The sequence below is a fragment of the Colletotrichum gloeosporioides genome, assembly GCF_011800055.1.
Source record: "Colletotrichum gloeosporioides strain Lc1 chromosome Unknown consensus_17, whole genome shotgun sequence".
NCBI classification, from domain to species: domain Eukaryota; kingdom Fungi; phylum Ascomycota; class Sordariomycetes; order Glomerellales; family Glomerellaceae; genus Colletotrichum; species Colletotrichum gloeosporioides.
Window position 1 is genome coordinate 964,809 of NW_025544662.1, and position 18,636 is coordinate 983,444.

Sequence of the window (18,636 nt, forward strand, 5' to 3'; positions counted from 1 at the left end):
GTGTCTTCAGTGCGGGTGTCGTGTGGTCCTGTGTGCTGACTGACGAAGCTGGAGACGCGGGTGACGCAACAGTGGAAGCGACTCGCAAGCAGATTGGCGGTTGGTGTTGCGTGCCCCTGCTTGCAGCGAGCGTGCCGTGTGGGTTGGCCGGTCCAGGTCTGTCTGGTTCTGGGTCGTTGATGGGCGGCCCAGGCCTAGACTGGTGACTTGTGGTTCTCGAGTGGTGCCGTGCCTTGCTGCTGGTCTGGAGACTGGACGGGTCGAGGTGGTGGTCTCTTGCTGTTCCTCTCCAGGGTGAGTGGATGAAAATAGCAGGCGAGGTCACGGGTGCGGTCGCTTGGCTGTTTGTTCTAAGCAAGACATGCACGAGATAGATGCTTGTGTATGCGTTGGAGAGACGGAAAGATTGTCGCAGAGAGCATTCGGCAGGAGAGGGAAGTGAAGTGATCCAAGTGGGCAGGAAGGGGGGACACGAGCGAGCTATTATTCCAGTCAGGAGGAGCTTTGATCTGTCAGGTCGCGCTTGTCACTCCTTCCTGTCTATCTGTAGTGTTTTATTTTTCGTACCTAGGTAAGGTAAGTAGCAGCTACAAGGAAGGGTCCGTAGTCGGGCTGTTTCTTCTTGCTGGCGTGTTCCTTCTGAGGCGTTGAGCTAGGTGCCCGTCACTAACGTAGGCAGGCAGGTAGCAGAATCGTCCGGTAGGGTCACCCGTCATCCTTCAACCCGTCACCACACGCAACGCACGCCCTGGCAGCAGTGCAGTGGCAGCTTGTGAAGAAGCAAAAAAGGGGGCCCATCACGCACCCCGTAATGTTGTTTAGAGTTCGGGCATTGACGTGATGCGCAGGCCAGTGACATGCTCGCCTCTGCCAGCCCTCACTTTCCACCAAGTATCTTGGTCCAAGTTGCCAAGTACAACCCTCTCAAAAGTCCCCCCTCCACTCTCTCCGCGGCCTCATCCACAGCAACAAAGATACCTTACCACCGAGAGCTTCCCCGTCCAAAGTCTCCGTATCCGATGCCCAACACATCTGCTCAGGGCGATCCGACATCCCGCAGGTGCCAGGCCGTAGCTCAGGCACCTCGTCGTCGCCCGTCCTCATCGTGCCCAAGGTTAGCCTTTGGGCAGGCGGTCCAGCTAGCCGACTGCCAGATATTCGCTCGTCAACTTAGTCACCCCGATGCCTCCGTTGGGCCCGAACTCGGGAAGGGGCTCAGGGGTGATCAACTTTCTCTCTTCGTCGCCTAGCCTCCCAACGAACCTATCTCATGACTAACTCGAGTATCCTTACATTCTCTTGACTTCCAGCCGTTCCGTTCACCAGAGCCCAAGTTCCTGACACCTGCAGCCCCTTTCGTGCTTCGTATTCATCTCATCACTTCTGGCACTTACAGCACACCGACGAATGGATACGCGGGGAAGCGAACGACCTCGAGCGCCCTGCGTCGCTGGCGTGTATCGAGTCCAGGCGGGCGGCTTTTGCGTGGGCTGATTGTCCGTGTGTTTTTTCGGCCGGCCGGCCGCCGCCTCGCAATCCGTCTCGAACGCGTCCCCAACTTGCTTTTTTGGACGCGTCTCTCGATGTTCTAATTTGTTCCCTTTTCGCATGCCTCATTTCCCTTTCTTTGCTTCTGCCAACCCGGCATGAACTTTGCGCTCGCGTGAGAACTTCCCTCCGCTGTCTTGCCCCGTCAGTCGCCAAGTGACGCATGCATCCTTTTGGCTAGCTCCACGATTTGGACCCTGGCCGGTGACCCCTCCTTTCTTGTTATGCGGAAAATCCAAACAGAAATCTAATGGTACACAGAGATTCAATGTCTTAGACACCATACGCGCGAGACCGCGTTTCCACGGGGTTCTATTGTTCTCATGCTCCGTCGACGCTATTGATTCAAAACATCATGCCTCGGGAAACACCCGTCTTTCCCGTTGATATCAACCCCATAGTGGAGAGAGCTCGCAAGCCAGAAATGGCGGATGGTGATTTGTTCGTGTTGGCGGCCTTTTTTCATCTGAACAGGGGACGCCCCTCTGAGTCGTTTATTCGATGGAAGCTTCGTTTTACGGGGCCCCTTGGGAGGCTCCCGAAGGTTTCTTTGCTCCAGACTCACATGGTACAGGCTCGATTTACCTCAGACGGGGATTCGGGTTGTTTCCCAAAAGGTTGGAACAGCCACATCATCTCCGGGTCTTTAGGCGGGTTGCTTGAGAGATGCTGCGCGAGTCAACAGACAGCCATCCCTGGGGCCAGCTCGATGCCTCTCCTCTCTGCTGCCAACTTCAAAGCTTCCCCTTCCCTGTTTTCTCTGGCCTTGTTTCCTTTTTTCCCTCCCCCCAATGAGATCCCTTCCTACTTTGGCTTTACCGCTATTGTTGCCTGTCTACCGTCAGCCTCGGTCCCGCGTCGTCCCCACGGGATCACAGTCACAATCACACATATCGATGTGCCTATGTGACGGTGAAAAGATAGGGCGGTTCTATGGGGCACCACGCAGGCGGCGTTCAACGCTGCTGTAAATGCCGCCCGACAACAGCAATGACGGAACCCACCTCCCACGCCCTCCTCCTGCCCAGAACCAGGTCCCTTTCCGGGCTGCTGCGCTCCTAGCATTGCCTGCGCCCCTCCCCGCGAATCCCTGTGTTAATCGGGCTTCCCGCCGCCTTGCCCATGATTGGCGCCCTACAAGGCACGTCACTGCGCCCAAGGTCCTTTTTTTTTCCCGCATAAACAATTCCATGGCATGAATAAACAGTCATCGACGGAGAAAGAATTTTCAAAAGGGGTCCAACGACGTGGCTATCTTGGGCTAGTCGCTCCAACGCCTTCCGTTGGGAACTCTTGCAAGTGCCCTTTGCATTCTTCATGCCCCTAGCAAGAAAGCCGGCCCTGGCCCCAAGTGCAAAGGGACCTTGCCTCTACCGCAGTAGCCAATGACTTAACCCCGCGCAACGGTCGACCGGTGCAGGCAGGGTTCCTATTCCCAAGATAGTAACAAGACCAAGAAACCAGAGAAAGAAAAAGAACCCCTCCATCTTACCAGACGCTTCGCCGTCGCCGCGCCGCGGTAGCATCTGCTAAAACCACCAAAACACGTCCATCACAAGGAGCAACAACCAAACATGAAACGAGCCGAACGGGAGAGAGAGCTTCACAAGAACCTTTTTCAACCCGCTTGTCCCGCCTGCAGCCTCGTGGTTTCTTTTCTTCTCACCGCGATCGACAAAACTCTTTTTTAGCTGTTTTGCGAAGCCGAAAGAGAAGCGGTAGAATTCGCGCGCCCCCCTCCGTGTTGACTGTTGACTGCCCGCCTCGCCGGCCAACCGCCGCCGCTGATCCAGGGGTTGGGGGTTGGAGGGGGAGGCTGGACCGCAGACGTCACCGGTTCTTGGGCTGCGCAAGCTGCGTTGGCAACAGAGGGGAGAAAGCCAAGGCAAAACCTTGGATGGGGACCCACACTTCTCGGATCCAGCCGTCTGTCGGCAATGCAGGCCACACGTGTTGCCTCATGTGATGATGTATTGAGCATCGCAGCCAGTAGTACCCTACTATCTAAACGGTGGTGTTTTCAATTAAGCGATGGGTATGCAGTTATTAGATACTCATCTCAACCCCGATGATTTGGTAGAAAGAAGTAGCGTACTGCACGATAGATATCTAGGGTATGTATGTTGCTACCGCAAGAAAACCATTCACAATCTTCTGCAGCTATGGATATTGAATCAAATCTTCATGCCTCTGCTTTCCATGTGTCTGTAGAGAATGGACCTGCCCTCGCTATCAGGCAAATTCTGATACGCCGTCTTGAGGACCTGGTCAGTAACTTGAGTTTGATCTTCTACCCATGGGGCGGATAGATCGCTTCCAGTTCTTTTGTAGAACATGACCTTCAGAACCTTGGTGTGTATCTTCGCGTTCGTTGCTGCTGCTGTGAGCCCCTTCTCGGTGATTGTAGCACGGCCCCATTTCCACCGAAGGAAAAATTGCAGAAGAAAGTTGCAGAAGAAAGTTGCCCAGAACCTTGTTTTCTGCTGCTGCTATGAGAGCTTCCTCTGTAACAATAGCCTGGTGCCCGCTCCAATCCATGAGTTGTTACATTATGAAAAAATGGCACATATCTTTGTTTGTTGCTGCTGCTGCGAGAATGTTCTCAGTGATGGGAATCCGATCCCCTTTCCACCCTTTGAGGAGGGCTTCCACCGTGTCCCACTTCTCCCTGTAGAGCCTCCTATCTTCAATCGTTACTAGGGCTATGATGACGCTCTCTGTAGTGCTGGTATGAAAATCTCTGCGACTGAGGAGAACTTCTATGATTGCTACACCACAGTCTCTGTTCTCTGCTGCAGCTTTCAGGATGCCCTCGGTGACAGTGATACTCTCTCCTTGCGTATCAAGTAAAAACGCCATTGGTTCCCATGCAAGGGCTGATGCGAGTTGAGTCAGATAGTCTCCCGTCACGTCGCCATACCCTCTCCTCTTGCCAATCGAGTTCCTTAACATGTGATGAACGTAAGTGTAATACCGGGAGCTCCCCATAAAGGCTTTGTCTAGCAAACGAAGAATACCCGCCTCCCCAGGGTGTTTCTGGTAAGCAACTATGATTGAATGGAATTTCAACATTGCCGGATAATATGGCTCGGTTTCCAGGAGCATCACTGCAGTACTGAAGTCATCTGGAATCTGCAAGCTGGTGCACCTCATTGGATCCAGACCTTGGGCATCCAGGAAGTCGTTGAGGTTTCTTGGATACGTCTCTGGTTTCCAGCTCCAGGTAAGTAGAAAGTCGAACTGGGTTTTCTTGCGCCAAGCATCTGTAATAGGCGCTATATCCGTGTCTGTATCGACGGCAATTACGACAACGGAACAATAGTCCTGGTATGCTCGGACGATTGTGGGAAGTGATGTGCCTTGCAGGAGACAGACTATATCGCCTGCGCAAATGTCCTTGGTTGTTGGTTAGAGGACCCAGTCCGAAGAGGGCTGGCGTTGATAGAAACATTCATCACCGGCGTCGGATTTATGCAGGGTGATGCCCACCAATTGTTGGCCATACCAACTGTCTTTGGTTTCCACCCGGTCTACTTTGCCTATAACACAGCCTGTAATTCTGATCAATATAGCCTCATTCTCATCATTTGTAGTAATCGACGAGGACTCCGGGAATAGTGACTCAACAACGTGGGGAAATAGATTTTCCCACGTTATCCGGCCGTTGGGAACCGGGCCAGTGGGCCTGTTGGTGCTCATGCCAAGTAAGGCATAAATCTTGTCTCGACGATCTGTAGCTTCCCGGGTATAGTGCATTTCTATCAAATACCCGAGAGACGAGATCTGTAGAGAAAGTTGCCCCGAGGCGTTGACCACGCCTTTAGGACGAAGTGTTGCACCCCTAATGAGATTGACAGTTGAACGAATCCAAGACCGAGTGTCTTCATCCGTCAGAAGCAGACTGCCACTCATTTGGCTCAACCCCGAGCAGAAAGCTTGACCATCAATCTCAGCGAACTTGCACATGATGAGAACATGTCGGGCCGCAGCAACCTCTTGAAGCACCTGAAACCATGTCGTTAATCGCCGGCTCTGCCTGTTCGCCCAAGCTAAGTCACGGCTTACCCAAACCCGGCGAAATCACGGTCTCGCAAGCAGTTTCTCAACCGCCAGCCGATCCTGCTCGTTCTGAGGAGGTGCTTTCTGCTCGTCGTGAGATTCATAAGTCTCAGGGGGGGCTTTTGTTGATCTGCTTGCGGCAGCTTCTAACGCTTGGAGTGCTTGGCGGCCACCGGCCTCCGACTCGCCATGAATCAGGTAATCGCCGGTCACGTTCTCAAGCCAGACGATAACACAGCTTTCTCTGGCACATATCTCTGCCATATGTTGAACCTGCACGTCCTTTTCGTCCAAATCATCCTGGTTGATGCAGATAGCGTTAATCCATGTTATTCGTTCGAGGGCAGAATCTCGAAGGCGTGGAAGTGCTGCGTGAAGGTTTTCTGTATTCTGTAAGATGCCCGAATACGTAATAAATGTCTGAGACTTCGTAGGAGAGCCCCAAAAAATAATACAGAGCTTCGTAAAGATGGGTTTCTTTTCTTCTTGCGCTAGCGAGAGAATAATCGAAAAGCTGACATTGTATCGGGGCGTTGTCGTCTTCGTTTGGACTCAGGCGAACCAGGCGGGTACAGTCGTGCGCCAGACTGCGGTAATCTTACGTAGACATCGTGTATCGCCAACTTCGGGCTACAGACGCATGTTCTGCTACAATCCAAGTTGCTGATTTCAAGAAGACGAGCACCAGATGGTTTGGGAGAAGCGGAGTTGATGATTGATGCCTGGAATTCCGACACCACCATCGAAAGACGAAGTCCTCGCTGATGAGCAGGAGCTTACTGTTGGCAACGTCACGTTTACTGCCATACTCACTCCTGGTCCATACCCCTGGTACTCTATCCCTCATTTCCGCCGTCTTTGACAAAGGCGTTCCCCATGTCGCTGGTATGAATGGCGGCACGGGCATCCCCGCAGCCAAGACCGATAGAGAGCAGAAGATTGTGTCGCAGAACCGATTTGGTAACGTGGCCAAGGAGAAGGGCGTTGACACGCTGGTCTCAAACGACCAAATTGCCGACCATGCATTGATCCATGCTGACCTTCTGGGTCATCGTCAGACTGGGGCGGCCAACCCCTTCGTGGTCGGCATCGATGGATTTGAGAATTACATGCGAATCAACGCGCTTTGTACCAACGTGATTGCTGCCCGGCAGGGTATGGATTTGGATGTTTGAAGGGATGGGTACGCTGAGGCAAAAGATTAACAGCAGCTTATTCCTCCGCTCACATGAGAACCGGGATCATAATCTTCCACTCGCCCGTATTGATCAATCATTTCTACTGTATGTGGAGCCAAGTATTTGTTATTCGAGGAGGTTCTTTTCGTATTAGCTAGTGTTGATGCAAGAGAGACATACGTAGAGGCAGTGTCTAGGATAGATTGATGATGGATGTTTGGCGGTTGAGTTCAATAGAGACAGAAGGAGACCCCTGACATTCATGTCGATTCGGATGCAATGTATTAAGGTCAGTTAACCATGACTTGGAGCTGGTATAATACCAAAAACCTTTTCCTTGAGCCCATCCTACCACTGACCACCTTCTCTTCACCTTCATGATGAAAGATCTGCGGATAATTGAATAAACTAAGTTTTCATAACTGCAATATTTATGGTCGCATTAAGGGCAGCGTCAAGTAAATCAAATCGACAAGCATCTATTGAGATATGTTACACGCTGCTCATCCATTGCATCTCTGAAAGATGGTGTTATTGAATGTCAGATGAGAAAAACGAACGTAGTAGTAATCCGTCAGAACCACACCAGGGCAAAATCGTAGTGGCATGTGATATGCTTAAACATACTCGGCGCAGATTGCTTCGCTCTTGACGTCCATAACCTCACGAATGGTGATATTCGGGACGATCCCGGCCATCCACATAACGTGATCTAAGGTGGTCACATCGCCATTATCTCCAAAGTAAGGGACGAATGCCGACTCGGGAAGGCTCTTCGGCTGAGACGAAGTTAAGATGGTGCTCGTAGCTACGTTCTGTCCAGCTATGTCCGTCAAGCGAGACTCGTTTCGTGTTTGCCACTCGTACCAAATTCGGTCCAGGTTGGTGTGGTGCATAAAGAAAAGAGGATCGGCTGGGGAGAGGGACACGTCATCCATCTTTCACATTTGAGTTAGCTTGTCTGAAGTGAATCAGTGATTCAACGGCGGGGTAAGACAGTTTGACATACGGTGCCTCCAATGGCAAAGTGACCAGAGGTGTGAGGCGAGCCTCCAATACAGTTGTTAAAGTCATCGTAGGTCTCAAGTGCGTCGCAAGCGTCAACAATATCCTGAGCAGCAAGATCGAACTGTGCCTGGTTCAACTTGTAGGAAAGACAGTGGGTAGCACCCCTCTCGAGATTGGCGGTGAGGTCGTACGCGACACCGGTGAAAGGCCCATCGACAAGACAGCCGTTGCTATCGGAGGCACCAGTCCCAAAGGAGGTGGCAGGGTCGTTGCCCCAAATACTGGCTGATGTCAGGGGGCCTGCGGCCTCATCCGTCTGTTCATCCCAGTACCTATCAGATTCCAGTCAGCACAGGTTTCCTTGTTATTGTCAGATGGCATGGGACTACGACGGGGCTTCAAGCCAAGGTTAAAGGTAGACCTACGGAAGGGGTCCGGTGTAACTGCAGTGTTCACGGAGAAGGTTCTCGTGGACCGTCATATACCAACGGTGCCAGGGAAGGAATGCACCCTGAAGCCAAGTTATTATACCGTTACATATCGCGAGACGAGATTCCTGATCTCTATGGGGGCTTTGTTACAACGCGATGGATGAATTGAACTTGAGCTACATGAGCGACCTGGAGGTCTTCCCATATAGTCTTGGATCCTGCGTACTGAGAGATTGAAGGCGACCTCTCCGGGTCCATGAGACATAAAGTTGAATCGATGTACTCGGCCTTCTGCGCAGAAGTCAAAGCCGACCTGTGAACTTTCTTAGCACGATATGGTGAGAATTGTCAAAAGCTCATGCTTGACATACCATGACTTCCGCTGAGCCGGGTCGGTGCAAGTCGCAGAGACAGCCGAGGCCATGCCCAGAACGATCGTTCTGATGATGTTGGGTTTAACCATCTTGAGACTGTGGTACACAGGTAGCTAAAGGGAGGATTGTGGGATCAGAGAGTGGCGACGGACCCTGAGGAAAGATAGTGGGATTGATGAGGTGCCGAATCTCATGGTTTTCGGTGAGAGAAAGGTGCCTTTTATCTCATGTGAGTCTTGACATCAACCGACTAGATACTTCACGAGTCAATACGATTGATAATTCAATGAGATGTGACCGCTGCATGGGTTCCGTCGCACTGGGATCTCGAAAGGCCATATCGATCCTCCGCTAAACGCGGGCTTCCCGAGATGGGCTCAATATCCTATGCACTCAGCTAATTCGAGGGCACGGTGACGAGTAGATCATAACCTAGGCGTCGAAGTGACCAAGCCTTGGCGATGCAGGGCCAGTATCGAGGCAGCTTCCAAAAGGGGCTTTCTTGGATGGATACCACAGCCATGAACGTCGGAGAGACGACCGAATCCTATCATCTCTCCGAAAGGCGTACGCAGCTCTTTAGCTACAAAACCAAGGATTTGCAATGATTGTTAATGTGAGGGAACCACTCGTGAGATAACCTAAGCTGCTATGCCCGGAGCAGCTTTAGTTCCGCTTCAATCTCCGACAGTATGAAGTCTTTACCACTTCGCTTCAAATTTACTTCGTTTGACAATTCCACGACATTGAGGTCTCAGGTTGTCGACCCAGTGCATACACCTCTTCCGGGGTCCCAGAAGTTAGTGCGTGACTTTTGAGCGGATCTCATACCCAAACGGGCACATTTGGCGACAGTATTGGCACTTCTGAAAAGGCGTAGATTCGTATGAATCGCTAGTAGTTGATCCTTCCGCCCTCTGCGTCAATAACCATCTGCAACTTTTGCGGCATCGAGTGGGCAAGCTGTAGGAGCCGCGACGGCGTGTGTGACATTTTCCGCGGAACTTGGTTCACGAACCCGCTAGCGAGAGTCTAACGTCGGGATCCGAAGGCGACCGAGATGGATAGCAATTAAAGTAGGTGCAGTTGCCGCGCGGTAGCTTGGCTGTCACACAAACTAGGCGTACAGACCTGTACGTTTGAAGCTGTGCCTCTTTGGTAAGGCTTTAGAAAAGAAAACACGGAATGATTGTCTTCAGGGAACGCCAGAACCAGATACATTGCCTTATCCCCTCCCTTAATCTTAAAGTCTTTAGAAAATCAATTGTAGTGAACAGTAAAGGTGTGGAAACGTCTGGGGTCTTTTCCTTTTCTGGGTGAGATTAAGTCAAGGGTGGTAAAAGGAGATCTCTGATCCACAGTGAGCAATTTTCTCATCTTACGAAAAGAAGAGAGGGAGGGGAAATGCCTAGTGAAGTGCGAACGTCCCCATTGCGAGAAAGGTGGCATTTTTGTCTAGTGAATACGAAGTTTGCCTTTGACGAAAGAGTAGAGCAGACTTTCAGCAAACATCTCAGAACTGAGCGCGCTTGAACAGCCAGATGTTGTCCTGAGTGCCCCTGAGGTGTCATCAGAGCCGTTGCGGAATGCCGCTGAACCCTAGTGGACATCACCATACGAACTGTATCGCGCAAGGTTATTTTAGTCTTAATTCGTGCGTTAAACAATGTGATCTCTACGTGCTGCTTTCTTCGATCTCTGGCTACGCCAATTCCTGGCCCTCTCGAATCCGTTCCTATGCATATAGAAATCCTCAAACGCCTGGTGTATCTCTTGCTGGCTGGTCATTACGAACGGCCCGTGTTGCACAATTGGCTGGTCTAGAACTTGTCCCGCGATCAGAATCAAACGCGCATTGCCGTCTGCAGTCGCCGGGACCTCGATGTCGATGCTATCCCCGTCCCTGGCCAAAATCACTACGTTGAAGGTTTTTGCGACAACTGGCCCTGAATCCCGACTTCCAAATAACGCAGAACCCTCAAACACGTATGCGAACGCATTCCAATCTTGGGGCAAGGGCTGGGAGATACTGCCACCTGGGTTGATCTCGATATCCAAGTACCAGACAGGTGTGTACGCAAGGTCTTTGACCGAATCAACCCCTCCGCATTTGCCTGAGATAACTTTGACGTGCACCCTGCCATTGTCGAGCTGGACGTGAGGAATCTCACCCGCGTGTAAATCGCGGTATCTTGGCTCGCACATCTTCAAATGCCTGGGTAAATCGACCCACAATTGAAAGCCGACACTGGGGCTTCCATCCTCCGCCGGCAACGGTTGCTCCGAGTGCATGATGCCTCTGCCTGCAGTCATAAACTAAAGATCTCCCGCTCGCAGGATGCCCTTATTTCCTGCGAAATCCTCATGTTCCGCAGATCCCTTCAAGATATATGAGATGGTTTCCTGACCACGGTGGGGATGATCAGGAAAGCCGGCTCCGTTGTTACCACTCATGTGATCCAACATGAGGAACGGAGAAAAATTGCGTTTCAGGGTGCTACCGATGGCGCGGCGTACTCGAGCTCCAGCACCTTCTGCTTGTTCGGGTGCTTCAAACACATTGACAACTGTACGAGAAGCTGACGGCATTGTTGGCCTCGTTTTGTAGTAACGGATTAACGATGTAGGAAAAAGCAATAGGCGATATTTTGTATGATGCAATTGGACTGTCGTTAGGAGACAAATCCCAGAAACGATAGAGGACCGCAAATCTACTTATCTTACTCCATCTCGTGCAGTTCCGCATTGATGAGAAGTTCAAATCCCGCTGTGGTATCTTGCTAAGCTAGTCGCCTGACTTACCAAGACAAACCAACTCACAGTTTCCGACTGCTTAGAGAGGGGCTTACAAATGGGTGGTCATCAATGGGTGCTAGCGTTAAATTACCGAAGACTGATTTACTGTCCAAGGCTGCAGAGGGCTAGAAACTGGGGTCAGTTAACATGACGTAACAGCCGCGCGCATCCATGAGTCCGTGAGTAATACGTACGCGTTGGCGGCAGCCACTGTCTTCCGCAATTTTATCTCCCAAGAACCAGGCTCCAGGTTACACCTGAAAGAGGCAGATATCACATGTATGTTATTTGGGCTTGCTCATGGGTAAGCAGATGTTGCATGGTATCTCTGATGTTTCTATGTCTTTGACGCTCGTACTTCGCCGCTAGGCCCACAGAACCATTATTGCCCGAAAGCTGAAAGGTCTCGAGGACATTATTTCGGTTTCCGCCGTGCACTGGCACCTTGATTTTGGAACAGGTAGGCAGCCTGGAGCTAGCATTGTCCTCACTACGGTTTCATCTCTAACGGCTGCATCGTGTAGGCTGGCGTTTTCCAACAACATCTGAAGCTGGTATCGATGGCGAGAGCGTGATTCCGGATCCCAACCACGACGACTTTATCCTCTTACGCCAAATCTATTTTGAAACTGTTCCCAGTTACTCTGCGAGGTTCTCTGTCCCGGTCCTATACGATAAGATACAGAAAGTGATTGTCAACAAGGAGAGCAGCGAAATCCTTCGCATGTTTGCAACAGAGGTCAGTTTAGCTTACCACAACGCTTGCTTCATCATGTGTCCTTTTCTAAAGCCTCGCTGACTGTTTCAAGTCGTATTTTGCTGTACCCTGAGCCACTTCAGCAGCAGATCGACGATGTTAATTTGTGGCACTATGATGACATCAACAACGGTGTCTATAAGTGCGGGTTTGCGACAAGTCAAAAGGCATACGACCATGCTTTGACTGGTTTTTTCAGATCATTAGACCGGGCCGAGGCCCATCTAGCGTCTGGTAAGGGCCCGTACTGGTTTGGACCTCACATCACGGAAGTGGACATCCGATTGTAAGTTAGGAGGCATTTTCACCGCTTTCTAAGCTGACTAGATGGATGCAGATATGTGACGCTGATTCGCTTCGACGTACGCAATGCCCTTAACCGCACTCTATGTCCCGTAGTTCGGAATTCAAATTTCTGTGTTTGAAAGCGACAAAATTTCAACTGACTGTCAGAATTTGCAGCCGGTCGACACATACCATTTCAAATGTAACGTACGAGACATCCGCTCCGGATATCCTCATCTTCATGACTGGCTTCGCAATCTTTACTGGAACGTGCCGTCATTCGGAAGCACAACAAACTTCCTTCACATCAGGAACCACTACACCAAAAGCCACATCAACGTCAACCCGTACGCAGTCACTGCTATGGGACCAATGCCAGATATTCTGCTGTCAAGATGCATCTGCCGTGCTAGGGTCTGATCTATCTTCTCGGTAGAGTAGTCCCGATGAGAGAGACTTGGTTGTTTTTCTTTTTATCTAGATCGTGTTCCTAGACTATGCTCGAGGATTTTGCGTTGCAGATGAATAGAGGGCTGCTTGCAGTGTTGTATCCAATTATATGTGATGTTACACGAATGGAATGGCAATCGAAGGGCCGTGCATATATACACTATGGCGAGTCCTATCTAACCTTGACGCGCTGAATGATGCGGCGTATCAATTTGAGGAACTTATTTCCGTTCAAGACAAAGGAAATTCCGAGTTGAAATAACGTGCACATTAACCAACCTTAGATTACAGACAACTGAGGCGTCAGCAGAAAACGGAATGATTCGGCGGGCAAAGGATGGAGCAAGCTGGTTGCAGTTGCACATCAAATCTAGCCATGAACGAGATAACGTTCATCAGATAGCGTTTGCAAGCCAAACGCCATCAAATTCTTCTAGCAATATTATGCATAAAGCAAGATCCCTAGCTGAATTCGTTCATGTCCTTAAAGACAGGCGGCAACCTCTAGGAATCAGCACATGTAGTGGGACTGTCCTCGAGAATCGCAGAGCTCTCATCCAGTCAACGACGCCGCCGCCTAAGGTAGTATGGCACTAAAATTAGTGGAGACATTCTTCCGTTCGTTGCGCCCAGTTTTGTGACGACCGCGAAAATTTCGGCACGAAATGGCGCATGTCTCATGCGCCAGCGAAAGCTTGACTTGATACAGTCATTTTGAAGGATAAATTTTGTACCTATGTTTGTTTTGGTGTTGAATAAGGGAGATTAGAACGAGGAATTCGTGGGCTCGTAAGCAGCAGCTGACAAAAGCCTGATATCCCACGAGTTACTAATGCTTGCACATCAATCTCAAGCTTGAATTAGCAGTAGTTGGAACTAAAGTCCGAAAGTGCTCATGGGTCCCGCAAATACCGCGCGGGACAGCGACCCAAATATCCTTGTCAACCGAGGTCCGGACTTCGGGGGTAAATGGTCTGGTCATGCAAGTTATCTGCCGTTACAGTTACATCGATCGTATGAATATTCGAAGTGAGCACTGCTGATGCCCCCACTCGCAGGGAATTGTTCCGTCGCTTGCCAAGGCTGGCGCATCCCGCATTGTGCTTGTTGCTACCAATGTCGAGGAGCTCAAACACAAGGGTGCATTTCGGGGTAGCTGACATCAGCGACGAAAGAACCGATAGCCTCCGTCTTCCAGAAAGCGACCGAGACCTTCGGTCCCATCGATATCCTCATTCACAACGATGAGTTCATGAACACGATGGGCAATATTAACGAGGAAAAACCTTCTTTATGGTGGAAGCAATTGGTGCGCGAATGAAGGCTGCTGTCTGATTGTATCGGTCTGACAGCTGATCATTCACAGACGATCAACACTCTAGGAACCTACCTTGTCTCGAATCACTTCATCAAGTCTCTCTCTTCCCCAGAAACTGCGGGACTTATCATCTATGTGAGCACAGTCGCAGCCTGGATAAGATCGCCGTTGGCTGCTGGCTACAGCGCTAGCAAGCTGGCCGCTCAGAACTTCTGAGTCAGAAGGTGATCAGCGATGTCTCTGCAGGCTACCCCAATATCACCACCATTTCTTTGAACCCTGGCTTGGTCGATACAAACATGCTACAGATGAAAAACTTCGACTGGGACACCCCTGAATTGGTTGGAGGTACCGTTGTCAGGCTAACTGGGAACGAAGCCAAATTCCTGGACGGTCGTGTAATCAGCGTCAACTGGGATGTGGAGGACTTGTCCGCCAAGAAAGACGAGATTATCAGAGAATATTTACTGACGATCAAGCTAGTGGGTAACTTCGGCTTGAACCAGTTTCATCAAGGTCCCTGAATTGGTATATTTTAGTCAATTGCGCACCACTGCCAACTTCATCTTCTTGTGTCCTCTTTCATAATTGTTTGCCGTCAGCGTTGAGGCTCTGTTGCGGGGTGGATTCTTGCCAGACTAAATGAACACGATGCCGGCCCTGAAACTCTCTACTCTAGAAATTATGAGAAAATCAGAGGGTGCCGGGGAGGGCCGTCAAGGACACACGAGCGGGGAAAAATAAGATCTATTTAGCTGGCCAAACGAGACCGTCGACAAGAATATTTGATGGGGAACAATCAGAACAAACTCAAACAGTGTAGACACCATTACGGCTGCTGTACCACCAGCCGCCTGCCTTCATCGTCCAGCCAGTTAGACCAAGTCAATAGCCCCGGGTGCTCCATCTTCAATGCCGCAACATCAGCGCCGTAACCCTCTTCACTAAACCAATTGAACATTTTGCCAAAGTCACCGGCCACCCTCAGTAACAATCTTCCAAGCAAGTTCGGAATTCCCGGCAGGTCGCGACCAGCTTTACGCCGGAAAATCTCGTTGGCCTCTCTGTGAGATAATGAGTCTCCGGCAATTGAGATTTCACGACTCGCGAACTCTGCTGGCCGAAGAAAAGACTGGGCGGCAAACCATCCAATGTCCTTTACTGCTACAAGCTGTAGAGGCTTAGTTTTTAACCCGATCTTCCAAAACGTCGCCGTAGCTTTGGAACCAAAGTCAGATGCAATATTGTCCATGAAGAAAACAGGCCGAAGAATGGTCCAGCTCATCTTCCCCTTCGATTTCTCGACCAAGTGATGTTCGATGTTGTGTTTGCTTCTGAAGTGTGGAACGCTCGTGGGATTTTCGTAGGATTTCGCTCCCCCTCGGTCGACTGAGGCGTACACAAAGTGTTGAACGCCATTCGCAAGTGCGCCGTCGACCAGTGCCTTGCCCTGTAATTCTTCAAGTTCAATCGAGGCTCCTTTTCCCATGAATGTCTAAGCATGTTAGTCGGCTGAACGATTTCAATCTGAGGACATAGCTGACGTAGCTTACCTGTACGCTGAAGACACCCCATATATGGGGTTCAAAACCACCAAAAGCTTTCTTTGCTTCTCGAAAGACGGCCGGCACATCGTTCAAGTCGCCCTGCACTATCTTCACACCAGCCACTTCTAGTCTTTTTGCCGACGAGGACTCCCGGTTTCTTGTCAGTGCCAGTACCTGATGCGATGATGTGGCGTTTGCTTCGATGAGTGCTTCAACAGTAGCGCCACCTTGCTTGCCAGTTGCGCCGATGACCAAGATAGCCTTGCGGCGTGCTGAAGATACCGCCATGTGGGCTGTTAGGCTTGAGGGGGTAAAGGTTTCAAGCTTTGAGGTATGATACTGCTAAGAATCTATTTAGTGGCTTAATTGGTCATTTTGACTCCTGGGGTGCAGAAACTTGTCACTGGCTCTCATCCGCAACATTGTCCATCATTGACTAAGCCTGACGAATCAATTTACAATCATGTATCGCTGCTCCAGAGAAAGAAACAGGGTGCATACTGGCCTGACTCGTACCAGTCACGCTGATTTCCGTCTGCCGCGCGGCAAATAGAGTTTCAATAGCTCCGGGAAGGAAACACGGGCTCATATTATGGTTGTTGGCGGCGATACATAGGAAACAGAATCTTGGTGTAAGTTCTACATCTGCTGATCCACAAATACAGCAACATCCACATAACTACTCTTGCCCTATCCTCTTAACCCCTTGGTATCTAGACAGTCGATGGCGGTGCGAGAACCCGGCTTTTAAGAGACCCGATGTCCGGTTGGTCTTCCTTAATAAATATCGGTGACCTTGCAATATTTGCGATGGCCTTGGACTGAAACCTTGAAAATTCTTTTCCTTGATTTTTGTTGATCGGCCTTCGGCTGTCTTCCATCCTTTTCTTGTGTAGCGTGATAGCACAGGCTGTCAGCAGTCTTGTTAATCGAAAACACATCATTGAGTCAATGACGGCGGATGTGTAGAATCGTGAGATATGGCTTTTATTCACGGGCGGCATGGTCGTTATTTCGTAGGTATGAGTGATGTTCAAGTACCATGCCTTAATGCATACCTCCAGCTAGTAAATAGGTCACTGGCAATAAACTAAATCAAGATTGCCTCCAAGGCCCGCTGAGCCACGATATCAGTGGCCTATCATCGAAAGAGACACTCGCGGCCGCCTATCTGATCAAGCCTAGAAGGAGATCAATTAGACATCGTCTTACTCCGGTCGGCTTCTTTCTTCAGCTCTCATTAACATAAATAATTACTTAAGCTCAGTAGTGTGGTTTCAATTCAGCTGTACTCTCCCCGTGCATTCCATCCACAAGGCTGCCTATCTATCTGTGTACGCCCAGGTGCGTTAAGCATTCTTCTTACTTGAAGTCATGCGGTGGCTTCCAGGGTGCATCTGCTGGTTCCCTCGATTCGGTTCAGCCTTTTTCATGTCATCGTTTAAGAAGCCCGGGCTTTCTCAGTTGATGTTTGTCACCTCGGACTTTTGTATCGTCAATGACATTTCCTCGCAGCGAATGTACATTTGGATGGGAATGGGTATGACGCTTGTGGCATCTGACCTTCTCCTGATGATCATTCAGGCGACCTGCCAGGCCAAAACTGTCAATGATTTCCTAGTCGCTGCTGTCATGCTAGAGAGCTCAGAAGTGGCTCGGCGGGATACTACTGGCTTGTGCAAGACCATAGATATTGAAAAGAGCCACGGCAACGCAAAGTTGAGGCTTAGGTTGAAAGTCAGCGATACTAGTCAAAGCTATACGTCGATTAGAAGTAGCTATGCGCATCCCAGGTTGGTGCCTGACGCAGTCTGAATCGGTAAGGTTGTCTGTATTTTGCAATCTATACCACCGTCCAATCTATAGAAGAGATGCCCAGGCGTCATAGCGTTCATTTTGAACGCCGCGTTGCATTCTGGCAAACTCCACGGTACGGAACATCTTTGGGTCCTCCAACTCCAGTCTGCTCACGTGAGACTTTTCACAACCTTTTACATTCAATAATCATTGATTGGACGGCATGAAAATGGTCCAGAACAACGTGTAGAGTCTGAAGGGAACTAGGTAGATGTTTGATTATAAAGAATGAAAGATAGTTAGTGGTGTAATAGTCTATGAACCGTGCATATAGAGTCGAGTGGAATTTCAACACAGCAACGACCATATCGCGAGTCTTCCTGGTTTGTTCCAGCTTAGGAAGAGCTATGCTAACATGTCATTTATTAACATAGACTACATTCTGACTTAATTTAGCCCTATACCGAGGCGCTTCTTAAAGCCATTTATCCTGTCTCTCACGATTTCGCTGCCATGGAAAGAATGACAGAACTTCTATTGAGCGCAACTATCAATGCATTTGAAACATGCGTCATGAGCTTTAACTGTTTTCGAGCATGCGACGGATAGGACAGGCTGGAACATTGGTATGCCATCGTAGTTATAGTGACGGAAGCTTCCTCCGGCCGGCCGCGATAAATATAGAGAATTCCTTGACATTTCGCAAAGTCCCTAGATCCAAGTGCAAATTCGCTTATTCACTTTTCGCCGTTCTTTTGACTTTTAGTTTACACTTTGGTTCAAGAGGCTACCATCTAGAAGATCACCTTTTGGAGTGCCGGATGCCTCTGGTAGGGGCATAAAAGGTCCTCGGGGACCTCGATAGCTGCCCTACAGGGTATACAAAGCGGTTGCAAGTCGCCTTACAGAGGTGGCTACCAAGGTATTCCTCATCGCACCATAGTCCAAGTCCTCCAAAGTGCGCCCATTCATCGAGCACCATCCTGATAGATAATAAATAGGGCAAGAACGATATAAGGACGGCCCTGGACAAGCTTATAGACCTGCTTTTCTAAATTTGTCATTCAATAGAAGCCTTCAGGAGTTTT

At 50.0% G+C, this 18,636-nt stretch overlaps 5 protein-coding genes and 2 pseudogenes across 7 annotated transcripts; 2 read left to right on the plus strand and 5 right to left on the minus strand.

Moving 5' to 3' along the window:
• Positions 1–3,722: 3,722 nt before the first annotated feature.
• GCG54_00011196 (uncharacterized protein) lies at positions 3,723–4,086 on the minus strand (the record flags this gene model as incomplete). Its single annotated transcript, XM_045411105.1, has 2 exons — positions 3,723–4,037; positions 4,060–4,086. The coding sequence occupies 2 exons, from the start codon at positions 4,084–4,086 to the stop codon at positions 3,723–3,725; spliced, it is 342 nt and encodes a 113-aa protein (XP_045268163.1).
• A 6-nt stretch (positions 4,087–4,092) lies between these two features.
• GCG54_00011197 lies at positions 4,093–6,217 on the minus strand (annotated as a pseudogene). Its single transcript has 3 exons — positions 5,633–6,217; positions 4,966–5,608; positions 4,093–4,944 (listed from the first exon to the last, which is right to left on the minus strand). Coding segments are annotated over exons 1-3 (2,080 nt in total).
• A 1,185-nt stretch (positions 6,218–7,402) lies between these two features.
• On the minus strand, positions 7,403–8,687 carry GCG54_00011198 (Tyrosinase ustQ; the record flags this gene model as incomplete). The annotated part of the gene is made up of 5 exons (XM_045411106.1): positions 7,403–7,723; positions 7,795–8,125; positions 8,219–8,304; positions 8,375–8,537; positions 8,596–8,687. 5 exons carry the CDS (start codon positions 8,685–8,687, stop codon positions 7,403–7,405), a joined length of 993 nt encoding a protein of 330 aa, XP_045268164.1.
• Positions 8,688–10,257: 1,570 nt separating this feature from the next.
• On the minus strand, positions 10,258–10,890 carry GCG54_00011199 (Pirin-like protein; the record flags this gene model as incomplete). Its single annotated transcript, XM_045411107.1, has 1 exon — positions 10,258–10,890. The coding sequence occupies one exon, from the start codon at positions 10,888–10,890 to the stop codon at positions 10,258–10,260; it is 633 nt and encodes a 210-aa protein (XP_045268165.1).
• A 711-nt stretch (positions 10,891–11,601) lies between these two features.
• Positions 11,602–12,853, plus strand: GCG54_00011200 (annotated as a pseudogene). Its single transcript has 5 exons — positions 11,602–11,698; positions 11,772–11,854; positions 11,919–12,133; positions 12,235–12,437; positions 12,489–12,853. Coding segments are annotated over exons 1-5 (889 nt in total).
• A 1,091-nt stretch (positions 12,854–13,944) lies between these two features.
• Positions 13,945–14,728, plus strand: GCG54_00011201 (uncharacterized protein; the record flags this gene model as incomplete). Its single annotated transcript, XM_045411108.1, is given in 4 exon segments — positions 13,945–14,038; positions 14,053–14,195; positions 14,253–14,339; positions 14,396–14,728. Coding segments are annotated over 4 exon segments (657 nt in total), but the record flags the coding sequence as incomplete, so codon positions are not given.
• Positions 14,729–15,033: 305 nt separating this feature from the next.
• On the minus strand, positions 15,034–16,216 carry GCG54_00011202 (uncharacterized protein; the record flags this gene model as incomplete). The annotated part of the gene is made up of 3 exons (XM_045411109.1): positions 15,034–15,699; positions 15,758–16,090; positions 16,211–16,216. 3 exons carry the CDS (start codon positions 16,214–16,216, stop codon positions 15,034–15,036), a joined length of 1,005 nt encoding a protein of 334 aa, XP_045268167.1.
• Positions 16,217–18,636: the final 2,420 nt, after the last annotated feature.